This window comes from Physeter macrocephalus, chromosome 9 (genome assembly GCF_002837175.3).
Source record: "Physeter macrocephalus isolate SW-GA chromosome 9, ASM283717v5, whole genome shotgun sequence".
Taxonomy (NCBI): Eukaryota; Metazoa; Chordata; class Mammalia; order Artiodactyla; family Physeteridae; genus Physeter; species Physeter macrocephalus.
This window is the reverse complement of record NC_041222.1, coordinates 42,467,327-42,485,535: the sequence shown is the minus strand read 5'-3', so window position 1 is coordinate 42,485,535 and position 18,209 is coordinate 42,467,327. Positions and strand designations below refer to the sequence as shown.

At 40.3% G+C, this 18,209-nt stretch overlaps 1 protein-coding gene and 1 pseudogene across 6 annotated transcripts in view; one reads left to right on the top strand and one right to left on the bottom strand.

Annotated features, from left to right (window-relative positions):
* Positions 1-18,209, top strand: part of TJP2 (tight junction protein 2) — a 111,124-nt gene that overhangs the window by 64,934 nt on the left and 27,981 nt on the right. For all 6 annotated transcript variants that reach the window (XM_024126746.2, XM_028493900.1, XM_024126745.3 and 3 more), the window contains 5 exons: positions 749-802; positions 3,636-3,760; positions 4,925-5,027; positions 12,599-13,184; positions 17,460-17,563. In XM_024126746.2, coding sequence (XP_023982514.1) covers positions 758-802; positions 3,636-3,760; positions 4,925-5,027; positions 12,599-13,184; positions 17,460-17,563 — 963 coding nt within the window. In that variant the 5' untranslated portion in view covers positions 749-757. The remainder of the gene's footprint in view (positions 1-748; positions 803-3,635; positions 3,761-4,924; positions 5,028-12,598; positions 13,185-17,459; positions 17,564-18,209) is intronic.
* Positions 11,111-12,052, bottom strand: LOC102995088 (hypoxanthine-guanine phosphoribosyltransferase-like; annotated as a pseudogene).

The window sequence follows — 18,209 nt, the reverse complement described above, 5'->3', positions numbered from 1 at the left end:
GTCTCTGTGATAAGGCCAAGGATTCCTTTAGACATAAAAATCCATAAAACTTGAGTTCCCTGGTGGTGCAGTGGTTAGGACTCAGCACGTTCACTGGCATGGCCCCGGGTTCAACCCCTGGTCAGGGAACTAAGATCCCGCAAGCTGCACAGCGTGGGCCTCCCCCCGCCCCCCACCCCCACACACAAAAATGCATGAAACTTGCCTAGGAGGTCACCTTTGACTGGAGGAAGGGGGATTTTTTTTTTTTTTTTAAAGTATGAAAATATATCTGTTTGCAACTCTAGATAAGGGCTTTTATCATGACAGTGTTTTGGAGTGGTGATAATAAAAAGGTTAACACTTAATATTCCATTCGTTCTTTTTTTTTTTTCTTTTTGGCCGTGCTGTGCGGCATGTGGGATCGTAGTTCCCTGAGGAGAGATCGAACCCGCGGCCCCTGCATTTGATGCACAGAGTCTTAACCACTGGACTGCCAGAGAAGTCCCTAATATTTCATTCTTTTTAGGGTACATCTCTCCCTATGTATTTCACTAATTTTCTAGTATTGTTAAGTTTGCCATTTCATTCAAGGAGAGTATATTTGAAAATACAATAGGTAGTATAATGTTCCTAACAAATATCCACTCTTTGGTGTATAGAATGTGTGAGCTGGCCTTTCTATGGAGACATTTTGAATTATAGTTTTATTTCTAACATTGAAATGTTTGTGGTTTTAATCGAATTGGTTTTGATTGTTCTAAAACAGGCCCCAGGCATGGAGGAGTTGATATGGGAACAGTACACTGTGACCCTACAGAAGGTGAGTACTACACATGTCATATCTGCTACAGTCTGTTCTTGAGTTTACAGATCATGGATCTTTTTTTTTTTTAATTGAAGTACAGTTGATATACAATGTTTCAGGTATACAGCAAAGTGATTCATTAAACACACACACACACACACACACACACACACACACACAAACACTTTTTCAGATTCCTTTCCATTATAGGTTACTACAAGATATTGAATATAGTTCCCTGTGCTGTTCAGTAGGACCTTTATCTGTTTTATATATAGTTGTGTGTATCTCTTAATCCCAAATTCCTAATTTATCCCTCCCTCCCCTTTCCCCTTTGGTAACCATAAGTTTATTTTGTATGTCTGTGCGTCTGTTTCAAGTTTGTAAATAAGTTAATTTGTATCATTTTTAGATTCCACATATAAGTGGTATCATATGATATTTGTCTTTCTCTCAAGTTTGTAAATAAGTTAATTTGTATCATTTTTAGATTCCACATATAAGTGGTATCATATGATATTTATCTTTCTCTGTCTGACTTACTTCATTTAGTGTGATAATCTCTAGGTCCATCCATGTAGCTGCAAATGGCATTTCATTCTTTTTTATGGTTGAGTAATATTCCATCGTATATGTATACCACAACAGATCATGGATCTTATTTATTTTTACGCAAACACAGTTATTGCATTAACAAGGATTTGCATGTTGTTATTTTTTTGGCTAAGGCCTGTATAATATAGAAAATTATAGAGGTTAATTAATGTATTCACCTGTCTCCAGATAGAATAGTTTCTGAAAAAAAGAGAGGAAAGGAAGGGAGGAATGGAAATAATGTGTTCTGTTTAAGGACGTTGAGGTAGCTTCTACAACTTTTGTAATTTTAATTATAGCATTTATAACTTATTCCCTGAGTGAGTTTTAAGTCCAAACTAAAAAAAATTTTTTTTAATTAAAAAAAAAAAATGTTTTTTGGCTGTGCCACATGCATGAGGAGTCTTAGTTCCCTGACCAGAGAATGAACCTGTGCGCCTGCAGTGGAAGCTGGAGTCCAAACCACTAGACTGCCGGGGAGTTCCCCAAACTAAATATTAAAACTTTAGTTTAGCACTCAGGAGACATGGGTTGTAGTCTTTGTCCCACTCCTGGTTATATTAATAGGTGCCGAAATCATCAGATTTTAAACAACAGCCCACTCCCCACAGTGGGGTTGAAAGTAGAAGTAAGATCACATGTAAGTGTATTTTACTTAATTTTTAAAGGTATTTCACAGGTATTGCCCCTCTTGATTAAATTAGGTAATACAAAGAACTTCTAGTACTTGGAGTCCAGCACATAATCACTGCTTAATAAAAGTTAGCTCTGTTCCTTTTTATTCTGACAGCAGAGTTTGAGGTGGGCATGATAGGTGCTAGCCCCGCTTGAAACAAGCGCAGCCACCAAGAGTCTGTAAGTGACTTGCGTGCGGCTGAGTCAAGCTAGACATGCACTCGTAATCCCAAAGGCTTATTCCATCAAGCTGCCTTGGTCAGCATCTAGCTTTTCCTGGGCGCTGCATGGCTCTTTCTCCACTCTGAGTCTCTCCAGTCTCTGTCACCTCTTAGGTGGATCGTAAGTTCCTCAAAGGGAGAGTTTTCCTTTGACCGTCACAACCATGAACTTCAACCCTTGACCTCAGTGCAAATTTAGTTCTTGAATAAATGTGTATTAAATCGATCCAGGTAGAAAAACACAGATTGGTGCTCAAGTGCTGAACCTTCTGGAGCAGTAATCATGGTTTCTTCAGCTGAGAGGCTTCCCCCTTTAGGTTTTATTTTTCACCTCTTGTCATCTTCTGACTCTTCTCTCTGCCCGTCCACCACATACCATTTGAGTTTGGACCCCGAACTGGCAAAGGTGAGAAACATTTTTGGCCTGGTATAGAGGATGGAGCTCTCTCTCTGTGTAAAACCAGGTACCAGGGGATAGCGCTGCCAAATTCAAAGCCATGCGATTAATGAACAGCAAGCCAGCTTGTCTGTGTTGCTGTTTGTTATCGACTGCCACAGTGGGCCCCACGTGGGAACTTATCTTGAGGTGAGGGTTCTTTCATCCTCTGAGAAGATTTTTACGTAATGAAACCCGTATTTAGTGTGATAGTCACGTACATGCCCCTGTGATCTGGATGAAATCCGGGAGCTTGGCTTTTTTAAACACCAAAATGAGTTAGGATTCTGTATTATTTGGGTTCACTGTTATACATTTCTCTATTAATCTTGAATCTCATTAATCTGTATTTCTGTCTTATATGCATGTAGAAAAGAATTTAATGCTTTGCTCTCTCATGAGCTCTCAAAACTAAGTTCGTCTTCAGATTTTATCTTTAAAATCCATTTCCTTCTTTTTGACCCTATATGAAAGTGAAACCACTAGCTCCCCTAACTTGGAAGTTAAAGGTATTCTTTTAAAATATGGTTTTAGCATAGATTCAGTTGTGACCAGCCCATCTGGCTCAGGCCTGGATATGAGAACAGGTGTGATTGGTGAATCCAATAACACATCCTTATTTGGACAGAAGATGTAATTTCCCATCCCCTGCCAGCTTCTAGTGATAACTCCAGTCTGTGCTATCAATCTTGTCCAGCTTTCACAAGGCTGTTTCTTTTAGATAAGGAATTTCCCTTTATAAACCTGTCAGCTAACCATGATGACGCTCTACTCTGTTTCTCACTTGTTTCTCTAAGCCTTCTGTTCCTGAGCTGTCTCCGGTTATTGGTTTGACCTTATTTTATCGACTGCTTGTAATAAATCCTAAAAACCACTTATAGGAGGATTTTATTTTAATTTTTCTCTTAATCCCAATGAACAGGATTCCAAGAGAGGATTTGGAATTGCAGTGTCCGGAGGCAGAGACAACCCACACTTTGAAAATGGGGAGACATCCATCGTCATTTCTGATGTGCTCCCGGGTGGGCCCGCCGATGGGCTGCTTCAGTGAGTGTCCTTACTCCCTGCCCCCAACCCCTGCCAGCCCACTGGTTGGCCCTAGACAGGGGGCTTTGAGTGGTGTGCACTTTCAAAATTCAAAAAGAAAATAAAATTTTATATATATATATTGAAAAGTCTTCAGGCAGTAATGGAGACCATAACACACCGTGTTTTAATAATCCCCAAACCTTTGGGAACATCCAGACTTTGAATAGAGGAAAGCAATAATTTCCACAGGAAGATGGTTATAACTATCTATCATAACTATCATTCCTGGGTTTAGGAATCATTTATGAACATGGAGTGTAAAATTGGCATGCTCTTTTTTTCCCCTAATGCCTACCCACACTGTCTATATTTATTTTCATTTTTATTCGTTAAGAATGAGGATAGACTACTTAATGATTGTCTAATTTGTAAGAGGGATGTCGAAATTGGAAAAATTTACCAAATGGAGACCCAAGTTTTCCAACCGCCAGGCTTCTGGTCTGAAGAGCAAATGCCATTGGAAAAGATACATGTCTGAGTCCCCTTAGGATAATTTCTCAGGGCAGAATCTAAAGTCAATTACACAGCTGCCTTGGCCACATGGCTCTAAAATTTAGCTTCTGTTGGCATTTCATCTCAGTGGTCCTCGCCAAGTTAGTATTCTTTCATACAGAGAGCATGGTAGAATTTTTACATGATTTTTTTGGATGAGACAAAGTAAGAGTTAAGGTTCTGTGACCTCAAAATTTCTTTAAGAATCTGAGGCGAGCTCTTGATTTCATCCCCTCCAAAACACAAGTGAATATCAACCTCCTTTGGGGAGATCTGTAGACTTGCTGAAGCCCACCGTGCACCATGGGTAAGGAGGCCCTGACACACAAGTTCCACCTGTGCTCAAACCTCGCTGCCATCCAGTGCATCCTGGAGGGACCCTGTGGGTTTGGGTCCTTCTCCCCAGGTGGCTTCCAGGAGACACTGTCCAAAATGAGCTGAGTGGCTCCTGGGTTCCTTCCTCAGAAGAGCTCAGACCAAGTTGATGGATTAAGCCTCAGGAGTCATTAGACCCTGAGCCCTTTAATAAGCATTTTGGGTCAATCTGCCACTTTTATTTGTTCCTAAATAAATGATTGAGAGGGACGAGATGGGAGTTTTTCACATTCCGTTTTTCTGTTTTATTTGCAGAGAAAATGACAGGGTGGTCATGGTTAACGGTACCCCCATGGAAGGCGTGCTCCATTCATTTGCTGTTCAGCAGCTGAGGAAAAGTGGGAAGATCGCTGCCATTGTACGTTCTGGGTTTGTTTTCAGCTCGCTTCGGTAGGACGTTGTTTTTATGCCCAGAAGAAAATTACTACTTGCTCTTCAGCCCTATCTAGGGACTACTATTTCCATATCCTCAGTACTTTGGGAGGGTGATGTTAAGGGTGATGTAAAGATGTACGTGAGTGACCCCTCCCTGCCTCCTCCTCATCCTACTCCTAACTTAAGACCAGTGCTTCTCTTGTCTGAGTGAATTTGCCTTGAACCAGGTTAAACAATTATTCCCTAAGAGAATTAAGTAGATTGAGAACAATGGTAAAACAGCATTAATTCAGAGACTAAATTATGAGCTCAGAAACTCATTTGTAAAGGCCCTCACAGGATCTGTTCTATCTTCATAAACTCCTGTTTCTTAGGAGATACTGGCAGTCTGTACCATTCACTCATTTATTAGCTCACTCAGTCATTCAGCAAACATTGGTTGAAAATGACCTGAAGCAGGTCTGAGCTGCAAGGAGTGTTCACTCCAGTGGGGCAAGTGGACACACTAAGCGAGAATTAGAACACAGTGTGTTAGGGGCAGTGCTGGGGGGGATGCATCGGGTGTGTGGTATTTAACTTTTTTTTTCAACTTTATATTATGAAAATTTTCAAACAAAAAGAAAAGTTCAAAGATTAGTATAATCAACACATATATCTTCTACAATGTTAATATTCTGCCATATTCACTTGATTTTTCTTTATGTATGTATATAAAGACATACATATTTTTAGTGAACCGTTTGAGGGGAAGTTGCAGACATGACAGTTTAATCCTTCTTACTTCTCAAGTCTCCTAAATAAGGACATTCATCTGCATAATTATACTACTATTATCCTATTTAAGAAAAGTAGCTACAGGCTGTATGTCAGGGCTAATGGCGGTCGCTCTCCGGGAGGGCTCACACCAATGAGTACTTCCCAGAACTTCTGCTGCCAGTGTCCTTGTCCCCATGGTGAGCTGCCTGCCGCCTCTGCAGGAGACCCTCCAACACTAGCAGGCAAATGAAGATAAGACATTGTCAGCCAACCTAAAATACCTTTCCTTGGGAATTTTGGTCTTTCAGACTACCAGTTTGGTTCTAACCAGGTGTTATTCTAGGACTTTAAAAGAGGAGGGAAGAGATATGGGAACATATGTATATGTATAACTGATTCACTTTGTTGTAAAGCAGAAACTAACACACCATTGTAAAGCAATTATACACCAATAAAGATGTTTAAAAAAAAAAGATAAATACAGACAGTAAAAAAAAAAAAAAGAGGCGGGGCCTTGTTATCATCTACAGCTGTGGCTGTTGCTGAACTTTTGAAGACAATGGCCTGCATTTTATTAGTCTACAAAGACAGCAAATGTAGTCTAAGAGCACTGAATTGAATACTTACATGGTGAAATTCTTAACAAACCTATGGAAACGCTTAAACTTGCTATTCCATCAGAGATATATACTCTTCAGAATAATTTACTCTATGTGGCTCTGTCAAATCTAGATGCAGCTACTTATCAGGTCACATATCAGTTGAAAATTCTTACGACTGCATTATTTTCTGTGTCGATGCTTAGTAAAAAAATTAGGTGTGTACCAGTGGCTCTCCCTAGTAATTTTGATGACAGGAGTTGCTTTTGTACAGTGGCCCTCAGATTCTCAAGCACTTAATTCTTTTTTTTTAAATTTTTTATAAATTTATTTATTTGTTTATTTTTGGCTGCGTTGGGTCTTCGTTGTTGCACGCGGGCTTTCTCTAGTTGTGGCGAGTGGGGGCTTCTCATCGCGGTGGCTTCTCTTGTTGTGGAGCATGGGCTCTAGCCACACGGGCTTCCGTAGTTGTGGCACGCAGGCTCAGTAGTTGTGGCTCGCGGGCTCTAGAGCGCAGTCTCAGTAGTTGTGGCGCACGGGCTTAGTTGGTCTGCGGCATGTGGGATCTTCCCGGACCAGGGCTTGAACCCGTGTCCCCTGCATTGGCAGGTGGATTCTTAACCACTGAGGCTCCATCGAAGCCCCAAAAGCACTTAATTCTAAGGAACTTTCACCTGGCTCACAATTCGTAGGCCTCATGGCAGTTTGCGCAGCATGTTTTTCAAGTGGCTTTGCTGGGTTTTACTCTGAGAAAATCTTAAAAGAAACCAAACAATCAGTGTGGATAAGAAACATTCAACTTGGTTTTTTTGGGAGTATATTTGGATTAATGGGTGTATATGTTTATGATGGAGAACTGGAATCAAAGAATGGATTTTTTCAGGGGTATAACCGGCTGACCTGGATAATTGTTGTTCTTCAGGCACTGGGTGGCCTTGTAATAGCTGCTGTTATTAAGTATGCGGATAACTTTTTAAAAGGATTTGCAACCTCTGTGCATAATATTATCAACACTGATATCTTATTTTTGACTACAATATTTCATACCAACCAGTGTCTTTTCCCTTGGAGCCATCCTTGTAATAAGAGCTACTTTCCTATATGGTTATGATCCCAAACATGCAGGAAATCCCACTAAAGCATAGTGGTAATACTATCTTTATCTGGTTTTTCACATTGGCGCACTGTGAATCTCGACATTAATCCTGAACAGAGGACTTCTACAGATTCTAAGAAAAAATCACCATGCTGAGTCTGGTTATAATATTCAAATGGTTTGAAAATATAAAAGTTTAAGGATAAAATATATGTATATGTAACAAAATGCCCATTGCATCTAGAAATCAAAACTTGAAAGTATTTCCAGGGAGTAGAATAATTATCAGAGGAAACTTGAAATCTGAGTTTAAAAAGATTTTGTTTTTGATTGCTGCAGAAATAACCTATGCACTCTTTGCACGAGCACACAATAAATGTCAGACATCAATTTTGCAAATTAGATATATTTAATTTTATTAAATGTTTTTTATCTTACTCTTTCTGTACAGATATATCAAATAGCATGGATATTCAAAGTTTGAAAATTATAATTACCTATAATTTTGCACATATAAAGCTGTGAAGAAATAGAAGTATGATTTGAAAAACATTTTCATGTATCTCAGATTTTTATATTTATACTGAAGATTACTAAACAAAGGATTGCTATATGTTGCAGATGTTCAAATGCATAGAAATTGATAAAGTAACATTCTGGGTCTGATTTGTCAGAATAAAATTCATATTTAAATTTAATGTAAAGAAATATACACATCTATTTCTCCATCTACATTTTAAGATCTTTTAGTGCTTCAAAACTGCTGGAAGCAATCCAGTTGTTCCTGTGCTAGATAGTAGCCAGTGACTTTTACACTAATGGAGTTTTGTCCTTAATCTCTTAATTGTATTTCTTTTCTGTAAATCAGATAAATCCTTGTTATTACTTTAAAATAAAAAAAAGTAATAATAACTCTACAATAGCATTTAATATACAGTCCATACCCTAAGATGACTTTGGTAGATTATTTTTCTTCCCCATCCAGGATCCAATCAAAGTTCACTCATCACATTTGGTCCTAATCACTTTAGTCCATTTTAATCTTTTTTTTCAGTAGTCATGTGATAAGCTCTGTGGCAGAAGTAAGGGATTCAGCAGTGAATAAGACACATTTCAGGCTCTCACTGAGCTGACTTTCCCTAACAGTGAGACTTCAATAACAACATTCTGATGTTGCCTATGGCTGACTGTTTCTTAGTTCTAATTTTTTGTTTATTAATTATTATACATCCAAAATTTCTAAATAAAGGAAAATGCTGGACCACGTACCTGAGCTATTTTATCTGCATGTATGAGTGTGAATATATGAAAATCTAGATCTAGCAAATAGGAAGATATACAATGAAATAAACCAAAAGTGAGCATTTTACAAATATTTGAATGGGACAGCCATTTAGTCCTGGAATGTATACATTATATTTTTTCAGTCCTCCAAAGTTGGTAATCTCTGTTCTTTTTTATATTCCCATGTCTTTTTATTACAGTCATAATATAGTACTAAGTATACTTTTCTTAAGTTTATATAATTATACAAGTAAAAAAATTTTTAAGTAGTCCAATTTTATCCAAAAGTAAAAGTTAAGTTTAAAATTATTTGGAATGTTAATGGAAAAATATCTCTCCAGACAAACTAAATGATGTATGACATAGACTTTACTTTTTTTTAAGGTTTCTTTGGGAGTATATTTGGATTAATGTGTGTATATGTTTATGATGGAGAACTGGAATCAAAGAATGGATTTTTTCAGGGGTATAACCGGCTGACCTGGATAGTTGTTGTTCTTCAGGCACTGGGAGGCCTTGTAATAGCTGCTGTTATTAAGTATGCGGATAACATTTTAAAAGGATTTGCAACCTCTCTGTCCATAATATTATCAACACTGATATCTTATTTTTGGCTACAAGATTTCGTACCAACCAGTGTCTTTTTCCTTGGAGCCATCCTTGTAATAACAGCTACTTTCCTATATGGTTATGATCCTAAACCTGCAGGAAATCCCACTAAAGCATAGTGGTAATACTGTCTTTATCTGGTTTTTCACAATGGTGCACTAGGAATCTCAACATTAATCCTGCACAGAGGACTTCTACAGATTCTAAGAAAAAAATCATCATGCTGAATCTGATCATAATGTTCAAATGGTTTGAAAATATAAAAGTTTAAGGATAAAATATATGTATATGTAACAAAATGCCTATTGCATCTAGAAATCAAAACTTGAAAGTATTTCCAGGGATTAGAATAATTATTGGAGGAAACTTGAAATCTGAGTTTAAAAAGATTTTATGTTTTTGATTGCTGCAGAAATATCCTATGCATTCTTTGCAAGAGCACACAACAAATGTCAGACATCAATTTTGCAAATTAGATACATTTAATCTTATTAAATGTTTTTTATCTTACTCCTTCTGTACAGATATATCAAATAACATAGATATTCAAAGTTTGAAAATTATAATTACCTATAAAGCTGTGAAGAAATAGAAGGATGATTTGAAAAACATTTTCATGTATCTCAGATTTTTATATTTATACTGAAGATTACTAAACAAAGGATTGCTATATGTTGCAGATGTTCAAATGCATAGAAATTGATAAAGTAACATTCTGGGTCTGATTTGTCAGACAATAAAATTCATATTTAAATTTAATGTAAAGAAATATACACATCTATTTCTCCATCTACATTTTAAGATCTTTTAGTGCTTCAAAACTGCTGGAAGCAATCCAGTTGTTCCTGTGCTAGATAGTAGCCAGTGACTTTTACACTAATGGAGTTTTGTCCTTAATCTCTTAATTGTATTTCTTTTCTGTAAATCAGATAAATCCTTGTTATTACTTTAAAATAAAAAAAAGTAATAATAACTCTACAATAGCATTTAATATACAGTCCATACCCTAAGATGACTTTGGTAGATTATTTTTCTTCCCCATCCAGGATCCAATCAAAGTTCACTCATCACATTTGGTCCTAATCACTTTAGTCCATTTTAATCTTTTTTTTTCTTTTTTTAAAGAGACAACCTTTATTTTTAGGATTTTTACATTGAAGACTTCAAAAAGTGGTAGGATTTTAGAACTTATTGACCTGTATTTAAATGGAACTGTTGACAAAGATTCGCCAGAAATAATCTGAACAAGCGGGAAAATACAGTTAATGCTACTGAAATCTACTAAAGTAATTCCAGGACATATGGTTTATCCAGCATAACAATACCTCTAAATGCCGTCACTGATATGAAACTGACTGCTTCTTTTCTAAACACACAGTGGTATAATTAACAATATTTAATCACTTCTGTTCTTTCCTGAATATATAAAAATTAAAATATCAATTAAAAAACTAATATATTCTTGTCTTTAAATGTTTCTTACAGATACAATTTCAATATTTTCATTCAATAGTGGTGTGGTTTAAGAGATTTTTCATTCACAAGTCAAACAACAATCCACCCGAAGGGAACTGATAGTCTATAGGCTCATAGTGCAAATAAAGAGTTCGGAAATGCGGCAACTGACCTTTCTAAAATACAAAACAGATAAAATTCTTAGAAGATACATGCAGTAAGCTCTACTAAGCAGCTGGCCACAGAACTAGAACATTTGGTAATTTTCCTGGTGATTTCAATGGGACTCCAGATGTTTCCAAACTCAACTTGAACTCTCATCTTAGGCTTTGTATTTTGCTTTTCCAGTTTCGCTAATGACACAAACATGATTCAAATCCCTGAAGTATTCATTGTAGTCAAGGGCATATCCTACAACAAACTTGTCTGGAATTTCAAATCCAACAAAATCTGATCTATATCCAACACTTTGAGGGGTCCTTTTCACCAGCAAGCTTGCAGCCTTGACCATTTTTGGATTATGCTGCTTGACCAAGGAAAGCAAGGTTTACCTTGTTTTGCCAGTGTCAGTTATATCTTCAACAGTCAAGACATTCTTTCCAGTTAAAGTTGAGAGATCATCTCCACCAATTACTTTTTTTTTAAACATTTTTATTGGAGTATAATTGCTTTACAATGGTGTGTTAGTTTCTGCTGTATAACAAAGTGAATCAGCTATACGTATACATATATCCCCGTATCTCCTCCCTCTCGCATCTCCCTCTCTCCCTCCCACCCTCCCTATCCCACCTCTCTAGGTGGTCACAGAGCAGCGAGCTGATCTCCCTGTGCTGTACGGCCGCTTCCCGCTAGCTGTCGGTTTTACATTTCCCACCAATTACTTTTACGTCACCTGTTGACTGGTCATTACAGTAGCTCTTAAGTCTGATAAAATGTACAGTCGTAGGTATAGATCTATCACTGTTTCTGTTCAGTGCTTTGATGTAATCCAGCAGGTCAGCAAGGAATTTATAGCCCCCCCTTGAGCACACAGAGGGCCACGATGTGATGGCCTCCCATCTCCATCACATTCTTGAGCCAGCCATTCTGTCCTGTCCATAATTAGTCCATGACGAATAAACACCTTTTCCAAATCCTCAGCATAATGATTACTAGGTCATAACCTGGTGCATCATCACTAATCACGACTCTGGGGCTGCAGGTCGCCATAGCGGAGCCGACTGGTGCGTGGGCTGAGGGCAGTCTGAGAAGGAGAAGCCTGCGGCGGGGCCGAACAGGAGGCAGAGGGGGAAAGCAGAGTGGTCCGCCTGGGCTCTCTTCGCCGCCTTCGCTCAGTGCCCAGGCGCCAGTCCATTTTAATCTTAAAGGATCCCTCTTTTACCTCCTCTCTCCCCTTACCTGCCCCCCCTCTTTTGAATGACACTGACTTTTGGATGAACCTACGTAGTTGTATACAGAATGTCTCACTTTCTGGATTTTCATTTTTGTAACTTAGTGATTTAAAGCCCTTTGGTGCTTTTCACACTTTGAGTAGAAGCAGATTTTGGAGGCACTGTGCTCAGAGTTTTATACTCATTGTCTTATTTTATCCTTGACCCCCTGAGGGGTCCTCATTTTCCAGATGAGGACCCTGAGGCTTAGCGACTGGGTGGGGACACACGAGTTTTACTGGAAGGAGAACCCGGGCTCTTAACCACTGCATTCTCTATGTTTGGTTGTGATTGTCTGGCGTCCCCACTGTTTGTTTTGTGACAGGTGGTCAAGAGGCCCCGGAAGGTCCAGCTGGCCCCGCCGCAGGGCAGCCCTCCCGTTCAAGAGCATGACCGGGCTTTCGAGCTGATGGATGAGTTTGATGGCAGAAGCGCGCGCAGCGGGTACAGCGAGAGGAGCCGGCCCAGCAGCCGCGGAGGGCGCAGCCGCAGCTGGGAGGACAGCCCGGAGAGGGGTCGTCCCCACGACCGGGCGCGCAGCCGGGAGCGGGACCGGATCCGGGGCCGGAGCCTGGAGCGGGGCCTGGACCACGACGACGACGACTACTACCGGCGAGCCCGAGAGCGCAGCCGTGGCCGCAGCCTCGAGCGGGGCCTGGACCACGACTACGATGACTACCGGCGAGCCCGGGAGAGCAGCCGCGGCCGGAGCATTGACCCGACCTACGATCGCCCCTACAGCCCGGAGAGGGAGTATGGCCGCAGGGCCCAGCCCGATGCCCGGTACGGGGCGTCCCGGAGCCGCAGTCGCGAGCACCTCCGCTCCCGCAGCCCCAGCCCCGAGCCGCGGGGGCGGCTGGACTCGGACAGGCCCATCGGGGTCCTTCTGATGAAAAGCAAAGGAAATGAAGGTAGTCATGCTTGATGAAGAAAAAGCACTATAATAGCTAACTCTTACGTGGAACCTGCTATGTGCCAAGCACTGACCTAATAAATGCTTTGCACAGATTAGCTCATTTTGTCCTCACCACCACCCCCTGTGGGAGTTAGTCATATCTTCATTTTATAGACAAGGAAACTAGAGGCACAGGAAAGTTCATTGACTTGCACAAAGTTGTATCATCAGTGGCTGAGCCAGGTGGTGGAAATCTGGCTTTAAACTGATAGGCCAGAGGTTCTCAGAGGAGCATAAATATCACCTGGTCGCTTACTAGAAATGTAGAGTCTCAGGCCCCAGACCAGCCCCCACTGAATCAGAAGCACTGGGGTGGCCCCTGGAGTCTCTGTGTTAACAAGCTCTCTTGGTGAACCCAGTGCAGCTTAAACTGATGAAACCACAGTAGGGGACAATACTCCAGCTAATCTTGATTGAGTTCTTGCTCTATGCCAGGGCCCTCTGTGGAATAAATACTTCCTAATTTAGTCCTCACCAGAAACCTTTGTGGTAGGTAGGAGACTTCATTCCTCTTTTACAGGTGGGTATAGCAAGGTGCAGAGAGGTTTTTGGTGTGTCCACAGATGAGGCAGGCTCTGGCCCAGCCTGCCTGTCCCATGTTGCATGCCTGGAGCACTTGCATACGCTTAAGCACATCCAGATTCACTAAACCCCTTTGTGGCAGCTGGACAGGCGAGTAGCACTTGCAGTTTAGGTGAGGCTTCTGAAACTCAGAGATGGGAGGTGACTTGCCCACATCTTGAAGCGGGTAAGTAAGTGGTGGAGTTGGAGCTCAAACTTCATCTCTTGGAAATAGATGATAGAAAACAAGTAGGTGAATGAACAGGGATTTAGAGCCCCATGTTGAGCTATTCCTTGCATTGATTCTTGGCTTGCAACTTTTTGAATTCCTGGTAACATATCTTTTATCTCTGCTTGTTCTCTAATTGTCCTCCTTCAAAGAGGAAAAAAGATGAAGAGTACCCAAGAGTGCAAAATGAAAGACCTCTTGCTTTTTAGGTTGGGAATTTTCATTTTAAAGAGCCTATCAGATGAGAGGGTTTGTTTTCTTTAGTTCTTCTAGAGGAGCATAAACAGTTGAGTTATACAATTGGGTACCTATTGAAGGATATTGAGGTAACTGCAAGGATGTGAATAATGGGATACCTGGAGCCCAGGTCCAGAAAATAAAGGTGAAAGTTGAGATTGTACTATCTCTGAGGAATGTGCATCTTGGGAGATTTAAGAATTCTAGAAAATCTTTATAACCATGGATAATGACATATTAATTCATCAACCCCCCAAAATTGCAGAGTATAAACCATTCTGCTTCCAGATTGTGGACTGTAGAGAAGTTTTGAGAAAGATAACTTGACACAAGGCCTCTTTCACAGAGGTCTGAGGCATGTCCTGTAGGACTTGCACCCAGATTCTTGAGTTCCCCGTTGCAGTGCTTTTCAGTATTTTCCTCCTCCTCTTTCTCCTCTTCTCCTTCTTCTCTTCCCCCCCTCCTCTCGCCACAGAAAGAACCACATCTTGCAAATAATCGTGGAGGCACCAATAAGTGAAAAACTTGGCCAGGTGTTTCATGGAACGGTACTTACTCTATGTGATGATTTTTGAGAGGTTCTATAACATTAAATTAAAAAATACTAGTCACAACTCACTAAATTGATTTCAAGACTCACTCATGAGTTGTGACCCACAATTAAAAAGATGTTTGTCCTAAGAAACTGCCCACATCATGCCTGGTCTTAGTAATACTATTAAGGAACAAAGAGGGTTCATGCCCCTTTGCTGATACGACATTTTACTGCTTCTGGGCCATTTTGCTTTTTAAACTTAGAATTCAGTGTTTGCTTGTTTGTTTTTTCCAGAGTTCTACTTTTTTTTTTTTTTTTTTTTTTTTTTGCGGTAATTTTGGAGGGGATAAAATTTACCATTTTAACTTTTTTTTTTTTTTTGCGGTACGCGGGCCTCCCACTGCTGCGGCCCCTCCCGCTGCGGAGCACAGGCTCCGGACGCACAGGCTCAGTGGCCATGGCCCACGGTCCCAGCCGCCCCGCGGCACGTGGGATCCTCCCGGACCAGGGCACGAACCCGCGTCCCCTGCATTGGCAGGCGGACTCTCAACCACTGCGCCACCAGGGAAGCCCCAAAGTTCTACTTTTTAAAAGATTTTTTAAGCCACCTTTTGCTAAGATGACACAGTAGTTTAACTATCACTGGCTAGAGTTGCATGAGAATTAATCTTTAAATATATCTGGCTGTAGGCAAAACCTACATTTGATTAAGAAAAATAGGATCCATTCACATGGCCAGCTTTTACATGTTTCATGGGCATCAGATAGCCTTGCTAGTAAAAGTCTTAGAAGCTGGCCAACTGACTTTTTTTTCCTCATTTGAGAGGTGCCCACAAACATACCAATAGCAACCTATTTGTAATTTTACAGTAAGAGTGCAGTTTTTAAGAGGATGGAGGAATTGTTGACACATGAGAAAGAAGTCATTGCTCAAGTTTGTCTCAGCCTTCTGTCCTGGGCTGTGAGGCTGTTTAACCTGTAAGGAATTGCCATCCCTGAAGAAAATGCTGTCTGTCTTACCTTTATTCTTTCTTGAGTATCAGCTCCCTAAAGGGTGGGGGTGGACCTTAACAGCTTTAATCCTTGTGGTAAGATCTGAATCTAACTTACTATGAGTCACTTAAAACTTATCTTTAAATCTACTTCTAAGTGGCAGAAAGTTACTTTATTTTGAATTGATAAGATTTTTTTTTAATTGGAGTATAATTGCTTTACAATGTTGTGTTAGTTTCTGCCTCACAGGCCCGTGAATCAGCCATATGCATACACACATCCCCTCCCTCTTGGACCTCCCTCCCATCCCCTGCCATCCCACCCAACTAGGCCATCACAGAGCACCAAGCTGAGCTCCCTGTGCTATACTGCAGGTTCCCACTAGCTATCTGTTTTACACATTGTAGTGTATTTATGTCAAACCTGATCTCCCAATTCATCCCACCGTGTCCACGCATCGGTTCTCTACGTCTGCCTTTCTATTCCTGCCCTGCGAATAGGTTCATCCGTACCATTTTTCTAGATTCCACAAATATGCGTTAATATACGATACTTATTTTTCTGTTTCTGACTTCACTGAGTCCATAACAATAATAATAAAATTTGAATGTGGCTCTTTTAAAACCTGCTAGGTTTAGGTAGCTTCCTAAAATAACCAAAATTCATCCTTAAAGTGTGTATTTTTACAAGTTTAATAAGTAAAATCAGAATAGTCTGAATAGTATTTAAAATATTTTAAAATATACATACTTAGTAAATACAGTGGTTTTTCTTGAGAGCAATGCAAAGTCCATAAACCCTCAGAGCTATGCCAGTTTTAGATGAATACTTTATTTGTTGCTTTGCTGGCTTATTTACCCCTTTTCTTCACACAGTGACATTTTTTCAGTGCCAAATCCCACACAATCTAAATTGTTACAGACAGAGGGTTTGCTATTTGTGGTACCTTCCTGTAGGCAACTGTATTGTCAGTAGAACATGCCTGTTAAGATGTACTGAATTGTTTTTTTTTCTCCCCAACATTTTGTTTTGAAAAGTGTTAATTTTGTGGCAAATAACTCAAATAGCCTTCACCTAGTTTTACCAATTGTTAACATTTTGCCACATTTGTTTTTTTTCTCCTTCTTTTCCCTTTCTCCTTCCCCCGTCTTCCTCCCCTACCCTATCTCTCTGTCTCTAAATGGTGTTTTGGGACCACTTGAAGGTAAGTTGCAGGCAACATGACCCTTTACCCCTAAATATTTCAGCAGGTATCTCCCAAGGATAAAAACATTGCCCTTCATAACCATAATGCCATTATCACTCTTAAGAAAGTTAGCATTAATATGCCTTTTAATATATTATAATGCAGTTCATTTTGAAGTTGCTCCAAAATAATGTAATCCACCCCTACCCCCCCCACCTCTACCCCATATTGGATTGAGGATCTAGTGAAGTTTCGTGCAGTGCATTTGGTTTTTATGTCTCTTTTAATCTAGAACAGCCCTTCTGCCTCTTTTTCTTTTTTTTTTTTTAATGACATCGACTGTTTTGACAAGTGAAGGCCAGTGGGCTTACAGACTGTCTCACATGCAAAATTAATTTTTCATACATATTTTTAAATCATCCTAAAAGCCACCCTTAGTTTTCTGAACATGTTGATGACATATGTGTTTGTTTGTGTGTTTGTCTTCTAGAGTATGGTCTCCGTCTCGGGAGTCAGATCTTCATAAAGGAAATGACCGGAACAGGTCTAGCATCTAAAGATGGCAACCTGCATGAAGGAGACATCATTCTCAAGGTGGGTGGAAAAGGGCAGAGAACAGCTGGGCTCATGCTCAGCTTCCTAGTCTGTATTTCTGCGTTCAAGTGCCAACTCAGTGAAACTTTGTTGAGATAGGAGTCAATAATAAGACAAAGCCAGGAAGAGCAGCAGAGAGGTTATTTTTATCAAGAAAACCATACTTGGAGATTTGAAATAGTGTAGTGTCAGTTTAAAAAAAAAATCTTGGGGGTTCCCTGGTGCAGTGGTTAAGAATCCGCCTGCCAATTCAGGGGACATGGGTTCGAGCCCTGGTCTGGGAAGATCCCACATGCCGCAGAGCAACTAAGCCCGTGTGCCACAACTACTGAGTCTGCGCTCTAGAGCCCGCGAGCCACAACTACTGAGCCCGCGTGCCTAGAGCCCATGCTCCGCAACAAGAGAAGCCACCGCAATGAGAAGCCGATGCACCACAACAAAGACCCAACACAGCCAAAAATAAAATAAATTAAATAAAAATAAATTTTTTAAAAATTTTTTTTAAAACTCAACAAAGTCTTTCCTCTTCCCTGTTTATTAAAAGTTGAAGCTCCTGGGGCTTCCCTGGTGGCGCAGCGGTTGCGCGTCCGCCTGCCGATGCAGGGGAACCGGGTTCGCGCCCTGGTCTGGGAGGATCCCACATGCC